This window comes from Mustela erminea, chromosome 16, assembly GCF_009829155.1.
Source record: "Mustela erminea isolate mMusErm1 chromosome 16, mMusErm1.Pri, whole genome shotgun sequence".
NCBI lineage: Eukaryota > Metazoa > Chordata > Mammalia > Carnivora > Mustelidae > Mustela > Mustela erminea.
This window is the reverse complement of record NC_045629.1, coordinates 40349558-40365819: the sequence shown is the minus strand read 5'-3', so window position 1 is coordinate 40365819 and position 16262 is coordinate 40349558. Positions and strand designations below refer to the sequence as shown.

Sequence of the window (16262 nt, the reverse complement as noted above, 5' to 3'; positions counted from 1 at the left end):
GAAGAATAGGAGAGCAGAGACTAGAATTTAAGATTTCTTTTTTTTTTTAATAAAGATTTTATTTATTTATTTGTCAGAGAGAGAGGGAGAGAGAGCAAGCATAGGCAGATGGAATGGCAGGCAGAGGCAGAGGGAGAAGGAGGCCCCTTGCCGAGCAAGGAGCCCGATGTGGGACTCGATCCCAGGACGCTGGGATCATGACCTGAGCCAAAGGCAGCTGCTTAACCAACTGAGCCACCCAGGCGTCCCTAGAATTTAAGATTTCTAATTCCAAACCTTATACTATCATTTCTGTGCGTAGTTCTCATTAGCCCTAATAAAACATTTTAAAAACAGTACAAATAAAAACAACAACAACAACAACAACAACAAAACAGTACAAATAATGACCAGTTGGGAAAAAAAGTCAAAATATTTCTACTTTTAAAGGAATATACTGACCCACTGGTCATTTTGATATCATGAAGACACAGCCAACAAAATCCAGCATTGCAACAGGTTTGATATTAAGGAGAACCTTAGATACTGAAAGTATGACATACATTTCAGTTTTTCCGATTTCTCTAATTATTTTATTTAAAAGCCATGAATAAAAATGAATTCAATTTCCTTAGTTTCAGGGTTGGAGTAAAAAACCCAAAGGGTGACTTAGGCATATAGGGCCAAGTCCAAGCACATCAGAGAAATTATATTAGGGTTACTGGTTTGCAAACAATAGGAAAAGCTGAATGACCACAGCAAAGATTGGGCAAGCACTAGGGCAGCTCTGAGGGTTCAGCAAGGTCCTTATGGGCAGAACATCTGGGCACTGCCAGGGGAACAGCAGTGGGTGTGATGATGTGATCAATGGTCCCACCAAATAAGAATAAGCATCAGGATAAAAAATGAGAAAGGTGGGGGCACGTGGGTGGTGTAGTAAGTTAAGTGTCTGACTCCTGGTTTTGGCGTGGGGCGTGATCTTAGGTTTCTGAGCTCAAGCTCCATGTTGGGAGGAGGCTCAGCTTGAGATTCTCTCCCTCTCTCTGCCCCTCCTGCACACACACACTCTCTCACTCTCTCTCTCTCCAATAAATAAATAAATCTTTTTTTTTTAAGATTTTATTTATTTATTTGACAGAGAGAAATCACAAGTAGATGGAGAGGCAGGCAGAGAGAGAGAGGGAAGCAGGCTCCCTGCTGAGCAGAGAGCCCAATGCGGAACTCGATCCCAGGACCCTGAGATCATGACCTGAGCTGAAGGCAGCGGCTTAACCCACTGAGCCACCCAGGCGCCCAATAAATAAATCTTTTTAAAAAATGAAAACAGGTAATGCTGGGGGTGCCTGGGTGGCCCAGTCATTAAGTGTCTGCCTTCAGCTCAGGTCATGATCCCAGGACCCACATGGGGCTCCCTGCTCAGCGGGAGGCCTGCTTCTCCCTCTCCCATGCCCCCTGCTGGTGTTCCCTCTCTCACTTTGTCTTTCTCTGTCAAATAAATAAATAAAATCTTTAAAAAAAAAAAAAATAGAAAATAGGAAAAGCTGATGTAGCTTCTTAAGGGCCAGACACCTTTCCAAGAAAACCTGTGTTATATCTTCTAATCATTCAACAAGCCTGGGAGAGAAGCATTGCTTTCATTTTGCTTTGTTTTATTTTTTTATTTATTTTTTTTTTAAAGATTTTATTTATTTATTTGACAGAGAGATCACAAGTAAGCAGAGAGGCAGGCAGAGAAAGAGTGAGAGAGGGAAGCAGGCTCCCTGCTGAGCAGAGAGCCCGATGCGGGACTCGATTCCAGGACCCCGAGATCATGACCTGAGCCGAAGGCAGCGGCTTAACCCACTGAGCCACCCAGGCGCCCTGCTTTGTTTTATTTTTGAGAGGCATTGTTTTTATTCCCATTTCACAGATGAGGAAGTCAAGTCACTTGCTCAGATCATGGAGAAAGAGAGGAATTGGGATCTGAACTCAGGACATCTGACTCCAAAGCCTAGCTCAACCACAGTGCCACATGCCTCCCACATCTAGATGGAGAAGAGGAGATGACTCACTGTAGAACAGAAAGGGAAAGAACGCTGGGCTGCTAACCTATAAATCCAGATCACAGACGGCACTTACAGTAAAGGCCGCATTTCAGGTAGACAGTTTGCTCTATAAACAGCAGGATCTGCTATCAGAGTGGGCTCGGACTTCTGAGCCTTCAGCTGCTGCCCATAGCATTCGTGTCACTGGCTCAGTAACTCGAACAGAAATTCTCTGTTTGTTTCTAGGACAGCTGATTAGCCCAGTTATGTAAAGATAAGAGTTTTCACAGTTTTCTGCTTTTGGCAGAAAAGCAACACATTTATGAGAGTGAAACTGCTTTATATTTTAGAAAAAAAAAATTCTGTGGAATAGAAAATTTGTTTGTCCTTATTTTGTTAAAAAAAATTATTCCAGTCAGAACTTGCATTCATGGGTTCCCACGCACCCTAATACTTGATGAGCCACTTCTTCCAGGGTCATTGTTAGGGCATGAGATTTTTTTTCAACAAATAGCTCTTACTAGACTTCGCATTGACTTTCAAGCTGGTAGGTGTGTAGCTGAAGTGTGTGCACGCTTGCATACGCCCGAGAATAAACATGAGTACAGTGCTACATCGGACCCCTACCGCTCAGAAAACAGTTACTTGATGCTCAGTTACACAAATGTTCCCAAAACATTTTGAGAAAGTAGTGAGGAATTATGAAATAAAAATCAGCCTTATGCCAATAATCCTGATTTCCAGAGCCCAGTTTTTAATCTTTTAATCCTCATCTCGGGCTAGGATCCCTGAATAAAAAACCGACAAGGCTATGGCATCCCGTGTGGGGCTGGTGATATTGGACCAAGTAGCTCATGTCAAAGGACGGCCTTGTGACCAAGATGAAGGAAATACAGACCTCTGGGGGGTACTCTGAAAGTTTTCCTGTCTTCAGGGAAAATACTCCCATCTACCGAACCTGTGTTTCATGCCTCTACCTGAGGTCATACTTATTATACATGTTCATCGAATAAACCAAACCTTGGGAAACCACAGAGTCAGAATTGGCTCTGACCAATTCTCACTTCATCTATTAGCACAGGTTATATAATGATCCAATGAAGTCTTCAAAATATTCCCAAACACAGATTCAATATCAACCATTCTTACATTCGTGTTTTTAGTTTTATTTTATTTTTTAAAGATTTTATTTATTTGAGAGAGGGAGAGAGTTGGGGGAGAGGCAGAGGGAGAGGAAAGAGAAAAACCCAAGAGGACTCTGTGCTGAGTGCAGAGCCCAACACAGGGCTCGATCTCACAGCCCTGAAGTCATGACCTGAGCCCAAATCAAGAGTCAGATGTTTAACCAACTGAGCCACCCAGGAGCCCCTGTATTAGTATTTTTAATGCCAGATGTAGTTTGTTCCAATTTTAAGATTTTTCTTTCTATTTCTGAAAAATGCCACCAAAATTCTGTAAAGGGAATACATTGAATCTCTAGATTGCTTTGGGTAATATAAACATTTTAACAGTATTAAGTCTTCTAATCCACTAGCAACAGAATCTCTTGTCATCTATTTCTTTTTCAATATTTCTCATTAATGTCTTTCATTAATGTCTGTACAAGTTTTTCATCATGTTGGTGAAATTTATTTCTAGTATTTCATTCTTTTTTGATGCAACTGTAAATAGGATTGTTTTCCCAATTTCTTTTTCTGATAGTTCATTGTCAGTATATAAAAATGCAGCAGATTTTTGTATATTGCTTTTGTACACTGAAACTTTACTGAATTTATTCATTAGTTCTAACACTGTTTTCAATGGAAACTTTAGGTTTTTAGCTAATACTATTAATTAATAAACAACAAATCAATTACAACAAGGTTTAGTTTGATTAACTGACCTGTGACATTGTGTTTCTTCTTCAGTTTTCAGTATCAGACAGTTGGTCATGCACCTCTTACAAGTGGATTTCCAAGTATTTATTGAACACCAATGTTATGATAGGCATTTTTAAAATTTAAATTCAATTAGCCAATTTATAGTATATCATTAGTTTCAGATATAGTGTTCAATAATTCATCAGTTACCTATAACACTCAGGGCTCATCATATCACATGCCCTCCCTAACATCCATCAGCCTGTTACCCTATCCCCCACCCATCACCCCTCCAGCAACCCTTAATTTGTTTTCTAGAGTTAAGAGTCTCTCATAGTTTTTCTCCCTCTCTGATGACTTCCCATTCAGTTTTCCCTGCCTTCCCCTATGGTCCCCTTCCCTGTTTCTTATATTCCTCATATGAGTAAAAACATGATAATTGTCTTTCCCGACAGGCATGTTGATCACCATGGTGGGCCTGGTGTTATGTGAAATGAGCACATTCTCTGTCCTCATAGATTTATAATGTACAGGCTGCTGGAACAGATTAAAAAGCCACTGAGAAAAACTATGATCAGTTCTTACAGAGATCAGTCATTAATTGGGATTAAAAGAGCCACCCATACAGCCTACCTATTTGCTGGTCAAGAATGACAGCAGAGTGGGGCGCCTGAGCGGCTTAGTTAGTTAAGTGTCTGCCTTCAGTTCAGGTCATGATCTCGGGATCCTGGGATCCAACCCCTCATTTCATCAGGATCCTGCTCAGCGAGGAGTCTGCTTCTCCCTCTCCTTCTGCCCCTGCCCTCTCTCATGCCTTCTCTCTCTCTAATAAATAAATAAAATCTTAAAAAAAAAAAAAAAAAGAATGACAGCAGATCTTAGCAAGGCCACACTGGCAAAAGCAATCCATGGTGTTATTAATTTCTATGAGCCTTTTCATTTCGCCTTGTTGTAAAATTAATTTTTTTTTGCAAATTTTACAAATACCCATGTATCATTTCCATTTTCATTCTACCTGCATGTATATAAGCTTTCTCAGGAGTTTTGCATTTTTAGGCTTACTTCTGGGCTCTTTAGATCAAAGCACTCACATCTCTTCTAATCTATCCTGTTCTGAGGTCTGTCTTTGTGTCTAGAATCCTAGCCTATGATTTTAGAAAAACAACCAAAACCAAATGAATCTAAGACCGATTATTGTAGCTGATTGCTATCATGTATTTTTTCCCCCACGCATGTCTCCCGCAGCTCCTCTCATGTCAGATCCCAGAGGCTAAATCTACACTCTGGTAAGCTAAATACCATACTGCTTATGACCCCTTATTCCCGCTGTTACTCCATCACCAATTATGCCATCCATAAGGGATTCTGTCATGCGAGGGTCTGTTATCCAGAGACACGTAAATGTAACAGCTGTTTATTTGCAAATATAGAATGGAGTGAACACATGGTTCAGAAAGATTTTTTTTTTAATGCTGTTATCTTCTCATTTACATTAGATTATCCACTATACTTTTTTCTTTTTTCAATTCTGCATGTATGGTAAATAGCCTTTTTCCCACTAAACTCTGGAACAGAAATGACTGGAATGCCACCAAGTGTTTCCAATAGCCAAGGCATCACAACACCACAACAAACAGGTATAAGTTGCTACTATGTACCATGCACTTCCCTGAGGACTTTACATCTGTTATGTCATTGATTATTCATAATAACCCCATGACATATATAGATGCTATGATCTCTATTCTGAAGATGAGAGAGTTGAGGGAGAAGAGTTTGTTACTTACCCAAAGTCACAGAGCTACTAGATGCAAAGCTGGGATTTAAACCCAGAGCTGCCTATCTCTGCCTTCCCCCGACTTTACACTGAGAATGAGGGAGAAGAGTAAAACAGGATGAAAGGCAGGGGAAAGACTAGATAGATGGAAGGGAGATGGATCATGGAGGAAAACGTCCTTAACCATTGTTAATTCATTAAGGGAACATCCATTGAGCCCTATACTGGCTGGGCATAGTATCCATTCCTACGACAAGTTCCTTGCCAAGTATGATAAGTTCCTTGCCCTTGGCTTCAGGAAGTAGAATCGCCAGTAAACAACCGTGGTCCTCACAAAAGGGGATAATCAGTACCAGCCACAGTGCAGAGAACCCAGATAGAGGGCGGGGCCCTACAAGGGGAGCTGGGGAAGACTTTTCAGACATGGTATATTTTGAGCAGGATACAAGCAGTACACAGGAGCTGGCTAATAGTGGAAAGGTAGAGCAGGTGGCAGTCCAAGCAAGGACAACACAGAGCTGTGACAGATGGAGTGACGCTCTGAGAATCCCTAGTGCTTCAGAGAGATGCAGAAGAGGATGTGCCTTGAAGATAAGGGCAGAAAGGCAGGCGGCTTTGACGGCACATTAGGAACAGGCATTAGGACACGGAATGAGGAGACAAGAGGTATCAGATGCAGGAAGGAGGCAGGTTAAAAAACCTAGGGATGGAATAGGCCCACACAGGGCTCCCAGTCCAAGGGACAATTCTTCATAACATATGAGGTTATCATAAACTGCAGTAAATAATGAATTTGGTTTTTCAGGTGCTTTTTATTAGGACTATGGATTATGATAGTAGGTCACCAAAATAAGCAAGTTTTGATGGAGAGAAGAGTAAGATAACATACAAAGATAATAACGACCCTCAATCACACTTTGGGGTTCCAGGAAAGGAAGGCATAGCCTGAGGAAACTAGGAGCTCAGGTACAGAGAGAAAAGGCATCCCTGAACTAGAAACGGGTGCTGAAATCCGAGGCAGGTAGCATGGAGCCAAATGGACTATTCAGTCATGTTTTGGGCATCACTGAGTTTGGATGTCAGGCACAAGGTCAACAAGTAGGACAAGGAGACAAAATGATAGCATCATTACTTCTGTCTTAAAAATTGGTCAAGTGATTTCGGTGAAAAAAAGAAAAACCTCTTGAATTGATAATATATTAACTCCTGCAACATGGTTTGAGAAAACATTCTGAAGGACAGGCACAGTTAAATATTACCAGCATTTGGGCCAGTGTTTTTTGCTCCTTGGAGTAATATATTTTCTGTTGTGGGAAAAGCTATATAGTGCCAATCAAGATTTTCTTGATCTGGCTGCTTAAGGGCTCACTAGACCACAAAAAATGTTTTTAAGAGTGTCAGGTCTGGACTCTGCCTGTAATCCTTCCCCACAGATAAGCAATCTGATTTCAAGAAAAGGAAAGAACTCTTTGTCTCCTAAATTTGTCGAGAAAGTCCTGTCAAGACTATAGCTCTATGATGTACTTGTACTATAGCAGCAAAATATACTCTCTGACTCAGTATCTATGGAACACAATTTGTACTGGGTAAGAGTCAAAAGATATTGCTTATGACAGCTTATAATTGGACTTTGTGCAGGCATCTTTGAAATTGTAGTGCCTCTGACAGAATAATTTTTTTCTCCTAGTTTCTCTTACTTCTCTGTCTCTATAGATTATCGGTCCTGCAATATACACTTCAAATGTGAGAGCAATGGCTGAGAGCCATGGAGTGAAGGTAAGTGTGGCAACACAGGCTTCCAGGTAGCTACCTTTAAGTGCAACAGCAGCCCCCAAGGCCACCGTGAAGTTCAGCGTGAACAGCCCAGACTTTGGTGCCACACAGACCCGGGATTCCAGCCTCGGATCTCTATCTTATTAACTCTAAGAAATAACCCAAAGCACTTGGCCCAGTGCCTGGCACACAGTAGACACTCAATAATAGAAGCTGCTATTACTTTAAAATTAAAGCATAAAAGGGAAAAGCTGGAGCTATGACAGCTGCTCACTTCAAAGGCATAAATTCCATCTTCCTGTCAAACCTAAGTACCTCTTTCAACTTCTCATGAATATCTGGAGCCATAAACATGCCTAAAACCCTTATTAGTACCAGCGGCTGATATTTTATGTATCAATTTCTGGGGTTGTCCTCTCTCTTCCACAGTATTCTTTAGAAGGTGATGTAAAAGGTAAGAGATCAATAAATAGAAACTGCAGATGTTTGGTCTTACCATTTTTATCTGCTCTCCTCAGTATCTGAAAGAGAAAAGAGAAAACCTTTATTACCATTTTTTGCATTTGCAGTGAACATTATACTCACACATAATTTGCCCATAAGTAAATAAAAGAAATTCCAATATTTATTTATTTATCTATCTATCTATCTATGAGAGAGAAAGAGAGAGAGGGAGAGCTAGAGACAGAGAGATAGAGTACACACAGGCTGAGGAAGCAGCAGGCACAGGGAGAAGTAGGCTCTCGGCTGAGCAAAGCCTATGCGAGACTTGATCCCAGGACCCTAGGGTCATGACCTGAGCTGAAGGAAAATGCTCAAAGGACTGAGCCACCTAGGCATCCCATGGAAATTTCAATTTTAAATAAAGGTTTCCAAATTGAGATGTTTCCTGATAATAGTGAGAAACTGAAAACAACGCAAATGTCTTTGAACAAGTGAATGGACAAAAAACCTGTGGCACATCCATACAGTGAATACTACTGAGCAATAAAGAGGAATGAGCTCTTGATACACACAATAACTTGGATAGATTGCTAAGTAATGATGTCGAGTAAAAATCTAGATACAAAAAAAGTACCTGCTACAGATTCCATTTATATGAAATTCTAGAAAATGCAAACAAATCTACAGTGACAGAAAGATTAAGGGGTTGCATACAGATGAGCAGGGAGGCATTATAAAAGGACACAAGAAAACTTTCTAGAGTGGTAGATATATTTATTATCTTGATTATGGTAATGGTCTCACAGGCATATATATATGTAAAAACTCATCAACTTTTCACTTTAAATGTGTGCAATTTAATGTAAGTCAGTCATAGCCCAATAAACTGGGAATAAATAGGAACAAACAATAAGAAATTATGGATAGAGCTCATGCACCTACATTAAATCTTACTTTACTTCTCTGCATTAATTGTAATATCTGGTGACTAAGACCTACGTGGCCATCAGCTATCTTGGATAATGAGCTCAAAATGTTTTTCTGGGCAATGAGTCTTTTCTCTCCTCTTTGCCCACGAGCTCAAGGACTGGACAGAGCACTCGGACCTGGCAAACACAGTATCATATCGCTCTGGCCACAGTGACTACTCAGGCAGAAGCACAGGAAGGCCATGGCTTTCCTTTAGTTATCAAGACAGACATATTTTCATGGGGCTGACTCTGAACCTGAGAAGATATGGGTAAGAAGCTGCTGTCTTCCCTTCTATTATTATATCCATTATGGGTTGAACCGCATTGCCTCAAAACAAACGTGGAAGTCCTAACCCCTAGTAACAGTGAAAGTGACCTTGTTGAAAAATAGTCTTTGCTGATGTAATCAAATAAAGATAGGATCTTACCAGATTGTTGTGGGCCCTACATCCAAAGACTGGTGACTTGATAAGGAAAGTGAGATTCAGAGAAGAAAAGAAAGAGAAGACCATATGATAATGGAGCCAGATATCAGTGTGATGCTGCTACAAGCCAAGGAACATAAAGGACTGGCCACTATGAGAAGCTAGGAGACAGGCATCAAGCAGATTTTCCCCAGCAGCCTTTCAAGGGAGAGAGGCCCTACCTACACCTTGATGGCACCCATCTAGCCTCCCGAACTGACAGATCACATCTGGTTGTGGAAGGCACACCCTGCACAGGACACTTACAGCAGCCATAGGAAACCAATACAACATACAACCTGAACAGAGCCAGCCCTCAAGAAACCAGTGTCCATCAGGAGACTGAAGGAAGTGGATCCTGGTGACACTCTCTGAGCTTCAGATCAAGCCATCCTGACAAGATGATCTCCATTTTTTATTAAGGAGTCAATAAATTATTGTTTTAAATCTTAAGATAGTCTGGGTTATTTTTCTTTCTGTTAACAACAATCAAATTAGCCCCAGCTGACACTTTTTGGACAGAAAAAAAAATCTGGAAAATACAACACACAGCTATGTTATATATAGTACCAAAGAAAATGTCCCTTTATCATATTGGAAAGATAACCTTCAATCACATGAAAGGGGTATTTGAGGATCATTTTTCTGAGCAACATACAGTTATGTTAAGTAACCAGAGCTACTCTTAAATTTAGGTCATCATTTCTTGGTGGGCAGCTTGAAACATGAGCAATAGTTTTTACTCCCAAAGTTTTATGACTTTCTACTAAACAAACATTATTCTCTTTCCTTCTGTTGACTTTATAAAGATGAAGTATGGCTAAATCTAATCATTATTATAAGATACAAATATGATTAATAAAAATCTCACCAATGAGAAATTTCCAACAAAAGATATGTATCATCCTGACTTATGTGCATAAGTTGGTGCCCTTTATCAACTAAATTTATTTAATTACTGTAAGAAAACTACTTTCAGTCATAAGAGCTTCTATGCTTAGAGCAGAATGAGACACAAATTCTTTTTAGTTCACAGAGGTAATTTCCAGTGGGGGTTTTGGAAATTCATCTACCATTCGCAGCTTCCCCCTCTCCTTTGAAACTATGAAGCCCCAGCTGAGAGGCAGACAAAAACACAGCCTAATTCTTACCGTTAATATGCCCTAAGATTCTATTTCAAGGTCTTTTGGGTCCTTATGAGTAACAAGAAGAGGAATAACCATATACCAGAGACTCGGACCCCTGACTTCCAACTGCCTTCAATAGTATTCAGCCTCCTAGCAATGAAATTAAAACAGTAACTTTCTTTATTAAGACAGTTCTTTGTAGTTAAATGTGAACAGGACTGTCTCTGCTGCAAATTTTGCCTCTGAGCCCACAGACTAATAAAAAATGTACTGCAGATGAAAACTGAGCTCATTACATTACGCCTTCATAGTCATCTTACCAGTTAGCACCACAGGATAGATCGTAAATAGACATAAATATTATGGTCACCATTAAAACTCAAATGCACAGGTTTTGCTGAGTTTTTGCAACAATTTAAGATTTATCAAATGGCATCCTTTACCCCAAAAGCAATTCTTCGATGGTCTTCATTGGAATTCCTCATTTCTCGTCTGAAGTTATTGAAGGGAGGTGTTAAAAGGCAAATGTTATCTCGGAGGCCTAAAAAACGGACAGTCACTATTTACTGAACTAATATTTGCTAAGTGCTCCCTACTCTGTACCAGGTTAAAGTTAAGTAATGAGATGTGCCAGTCAGCCTCCTGAGAAATGGGGACAGAGGGCGGGGTAGTTGGCACTCATCCAGAATGCGAGTGGCTTCCAGAAGGGAAGACCTGCTAGGTAAACCATAGAGAGCAGACCTTGACCTCCAGTGTTGCTACCACTCTGCTAGTTGCCATGAAAAGGATGCAGGGAGGGGAGTGGGCACTGAATGAGGAATGGAGAAAAGGTATGCACATACGTTTTTATCTTCTTAATCTTGCCTAGAATAGGCCTTGTGTGAGCAGTTCTACATGTATTATAACATTAAAAACAAGTTTCTCGGGCGTCTGGGTGGCTCAGTGGGTTAAAGCCTCTGCCTTGGGCTCAGTCATGATCCCAGGGTTCTGGGATTGAGCCCCGCATCGGGCTCTCTGCTCAGCGGGGAGCCTACTTTCCCCACTCTCTCTGCCTGCCTCTCTGCCTGCTTGTGGTCTCGGTCTGTCAAATAAACAAATAAAATCTTAAAAAACAAACAAACAAACAAGTTTCTCTTATTTCTGCAGATTCTTAAAATTAGGAGTGGTATCTGCCTGACCAATTAGGGTAGACGATGAGGGGGTTACCTGCCATTCTCCCAACGCAACAATCTCACTCAAATTATCTAGCGCACACTAGGCAAGATAGGAGGTATACGGCTCTAAAAGACTTCAGTCACAGAACTGCTATACCTGGAAAATGGTTTCTTTTGTTCCTTTTTTTTCTTTTTTAAGATTTTATTTATTTATTTGAGAAAGAGAGAGAGAGAGCATGAGAAGGCGTAGGGTCAGAGGGAGATGAGGGCTCCCCACTGAGCAGACACCCGATGCAGGACTTGATCCTGGGACTCCAGGATCATGACCTGAGCTAACGGTAGTTGCTGAACCAACTGAGCCACCCAGGTGCCCCTGGAAAATGGTTTCTGCCCTGGCAGTGCCCGTCCATCTGGTGACTTCTACAGATGAGTATACATGCATATGTACAGAGCTTCAGAATTCAGTATCTTTGCCAAGCAAAGCTTTCTCTTGTCTTCAGCAAGTCCCTGACCATCCGGGCACTGTGCCTTTTGTTCGGGGATCATGGGCGTGCATGCTTGGTTGGGGGAAGGAAGAGAAGACAAACAGTAAAATCATCTCTTGCCTTCAGAACCTCCCAGGCCCCACTTCTGCCTCTAGTCAAATAAGGAAGGGCCACTGCCCTTCCAGCTAAAAACCAAAATTGTTTGAGAGAAGACAGTGGCATCAAGTGGTGAAGGTGTAACCAACTTCACAGTTTTCGTGCTTGGTTTTTCTCCCATCGCACAGGAGCAGAGTTGATGAATGTAAAGATTCAGAAGAGGGGCCACATGCTCTACAGACTAGGATTCTGAAGTTTATTCTCTGTTATCTGAAATGAACTAACCTGGGAAAGGAGAAGGTGCAGGTATTAAGATGGAAAAAAGCCATCTTGGTCCTGGACTTTCCACATTGCTGCAAAGGAAACCCAGCGCAATCCCTCTCCTGCCGGCGGCAGGTGGGCTGCAGTGCATGCCCTTGCTTTGCTACTGACACTGGGTGTTCTAAGCGCCCCAGGAGACATTCAAGAGTATTGATGAACAACAGAGATATCATTCTGTCATTTTTTTAGACAGAAAATAATATACACCAGATTCATAATGGAACAGTGTCTGTATTAATTTGTAGATTTGGCTACTGCTACCTAAGCATTCAAGAGGGAACACTAATGTAGCAACAATAGTTCAAATTTATATAGCACATTTCCCTTTTCTTCTCAGTTTTCTTATCCTATGAACTCTCACTAAATACAGCAACCTCTAGAATTAAGTACCATAGTCATCACTGTTGCTCATTTGGACATAAGGAAAATGAAGCAAAAGCCAATAGTTACGGTAAGTCTCTCCCTGATTTTTTATCTATGGCTTCTTTCTTACCAGCTGGACATGCCTAGTCATGTCATCAACAGTATCCTCAAAAGCAGTTCAGATCATTTCTCAGAGGACTGATTATTACAGCAGCATTGGAATACAAACACTGGAAATCAAAGTTTTCCTCAAATTTGGAAATTAGTCTGTGTGACGCAGAAAGCCCTAATGGGTTTCATTCCTTTTCCTCTTTGGAATAGAGGATATCTATTTTCTTATTATAATCTGAATGGAATTCAAAAAGCAATCTTTTTTAGCAGTGCTACTAGAATATATTAAAACAAATCAAATAAATTATGTATTTATATTTCACATTTTATTTTTGCTAAAAGCAGTATGATCCAGAAATGAATAATTCAAAAATCCCCAAGTAAATCCTCTTTCATGTCATATATTTCACCAGAGTGGTAGATTTTTCACAAAATATCAAGAAAAGTGTAAACAAAATCTTTCCTATTCGACATAAAATCCAGTGGCAGTTTTTTTTCTTTTATAGACACTAACATTTTACTGGCAAACAAGCAGGTCAACACCTCTCATGTGAAATCAGTTTTATATTTTTATTTTTAAATTCTAGAAATAGAAGAGGGTAAGGGTATCCTATTCATAGAGTACGTGTTCCTTCAGGATGGGGACCTGATGCTATTTATTTCAAGAGCTTGAGAGCAATCGTGTAGATACAATAATAAATAAGATTTTAATTTCCTCATTTTTCTTTTTTTTTTTTTTTTGAATAGCAGCTTGAACAGTTGGGCCAAGATTAGTGTGTATGGCAAAGAGGATGACCTTCATTTATACAGTTCAATCCTTCCATCTCCACAGTATCACCAGGATTTGTTCACTGCTTTAAGAAAGTCACAGAGGAGCACTTGATATCCTTGGGGGACGAGTGAAGATCAGGCCAGAATGAATGGAGGGCTCTCCTGCCTTCTCTGAATCAACTTTCCGGGAGCTTAGCCATTGATCTTATAACAGACATGCGTTTCTGGAACCCTGAAGAGTCCTTTCTCAGGGGAGCTGTGTGTCCCCATCTCCCAGCAAGGTTTCCTCAAGGGCTTTTTTGGCCCCGAATGGCAGGATTGAAAAGGTAGGTTATCAGCCATTAGCACCCAAACATCACCTGCTAGACCAGAACAGGAAGAATAAGGTCCTTAATCCTATTGAGAAAGGAATGGGAATCAGATTGTTTCAGTGGGAAGATGGTCTGCCAGGAAAGCCTGGATCTCCAACTAGAACTGCATGGTAATGAGGGGAGGAAGCTGCCAGGAGACACAGCTGAGCCTTACCTACAACATTTGCCTTAGACCAGACATAACTATTAATACGGTTTTCTCTCCCAATTAAAAAATCCTAGCTAATCCATTCAAAATAAACTTGGGAGGGCTCCTCACCCCATCCGCCTTATCTTCATGACATCTGCTTCACCATTATGATGCTGCTAAACTGATTTCCTCACATTTTCATCTCTCCACAAATAAATGTACTTTAATTTTATATATAGCTGGATTTTCATAAGAAATGATCTCAGGGAAGGGTAGAGGAAAGAACACACAAGCACTCCTCAATGTCTTTTGACAATTTTCTCTTGTGCTTAAATGAGGGGCCAGAATTGTCCCCACTGAGCCAGCAACTACCTCCAGGGGACAGCATAAATGTGACAACGGAGGGGCAAGAGGGAGCAGGAGCGGAGGGACAGGAAAACCGTGAATCCTTACAGCAGAGAAAAGAGCTGGGCAACAAGGTGAAATAAATAAATAAATGACCAGAAACTGCAGAAAGGGACAGTAAAGCAAAATTGAGAAATAAATAAGAAACAAAACTGCTGTGAAAGTAAAAATCCCAGCGTGAGGGCAGAAGAATGGAAAAAAGAAAACCAAGAATGAGGAGAAACCATCACTATCTCAGAAAATAAGGAAGGGACTCAATCCCGAAAGGAGTGGAGGAGAGGCCCAAAGGAAGAACAGTCAAAAGGTAGAACTGATGAATGGTAATTGAAACTTGGAGAGGTATAAGGAAGGAGAGTAACAGGAGAGAAAAAGGGGGAAACAGGAGGTGGCAATGAAAAAAGTATCATCAAGAAAGAGGTGTAAAACAGGAAAACAAGTGTGTTTGCAAAGTAATTGTTCTCTATGGGGGTTGGGGAGGGTGGCGTGGCATCACAATCTCTGTTTCCCCCATCGTCTTTGAGCTTCAGGGAGACAGGGACTGCAAACAAGACACATCAGAAAGGAATGGAGTTAATGTTCCCTCCTGCTATTAGTCCCCTTTAAAATGCTCTCTTCAGCTGAATGGAGACTGTTGTAGTTACACATCGAGTCCCCAATGAAACTCACGTCGTTGGAAAATTTAACTTCTGCCGTTCATTCAGGGTTGTTAAGCCCCGAGCTGCAGGTGCGGTGCAACCCTTTCTACAAGTTGAATGCGAGTCATTCCTCCCGCATTTGCTCGGTGCATTTACAGGGGGTTGGGGGAGCAAGGTAGGTGGTAGTTCTCGCTGGCGTTCTGGGGACAAAACAGCTGACCAGCTGCTGAGCAGCGCCTGGACCCACCGCCCTCCCCCCGGGGAAGAGGAAGGATGCAGGGGGACCAACGACCCAACTCCTGCGCCCCGGACTTACGTCGAGGAAGATCGACATGCCCTTGGACAGCTGCAGGGCAGAGCTGAGCTCTTCCGAGGAGTTGTTGGAGGACGGCGACGTCTCCCGGGAGTCCTCCATCCTTCGGAGCCCTGGCGGCGGCGGCGGAGCGGGACTGGGCGGCCGCACGGTCTCGGGCAAGGGCGCGGCCGCAGTGCTGCGGGGCTCCGGCTCCCGGGCGGGCGTTCGCTGCCGCGCGCCTCCCCGGCGTCTCTCTCCGCTCGCTCCCTCTCCCGGCTCGGGCCTCCGCGCTCCCACGCGCTCTCGCTCGCGCCTCCCCCTTCCCGGGCTGCTGGCGCGGGATCCGTCTCCTCCCTGCACTTAGCAACCGCTGCGCCCCTCGCGGGGAGCGGAGTTTGACCTCCGCATTGCCATTGGCCGCCGCCCGAGACGACCCCGGAGCCCCCGCCCAACCCTCACGCCCCCAGCCGGGAGGTGGCAGACCCAGACAGGTACCGACGCGAGGGCGTGTGTCCTGAGAGCCAAAGCGCGAATTCAAGGCGCCCCTGACCCTAACCCCAAGGAGGAAACCATTCGAGTTAAGAGAGATTCGAACTGATTTTGCCAACTTTGCTTTTCGTCTAAGCGGACCTGTCTGCCCCACCCTCCACAAAGTGGGTGGGTCTAATAGCCACCACAATTAGTAGGGGTCTGGATTGGCTTAGGCG

At 42.3% G+C, this 16262-nt stretch overlaps 1 protein-coding gene across 1 annotated transcript in view; it reads right to left on the bottom strand.

Moving 5' to 3' along the window:
- Positions 1 to 16010, bottom strand: part of NECAB1 (N-terminal EF-hand calcium binding protein 1) — a 205664-nt gene extending 189654 nt beyond the window's left edge. The window contains exons 1-2 of the mRNA XM_032316523.1: positions 15577 to 16010; positions 7909 to 7933 (exon numbers count right to left, since the gene is read on the bottom strand). Coding sequence (XP_032172414.1) covers positions 7909 to 7933; positions 15577 to 15675 — 124 coding nt within the window. The 5' untranslated portion in view covers positions 15676 to 16010. The remainder of the gene's footprint in view (positions 1 to 7908; positions 7934 to 15576) is intronic.
- Positions 16011 to 16262: the final 252 nt, after the last annotated feature.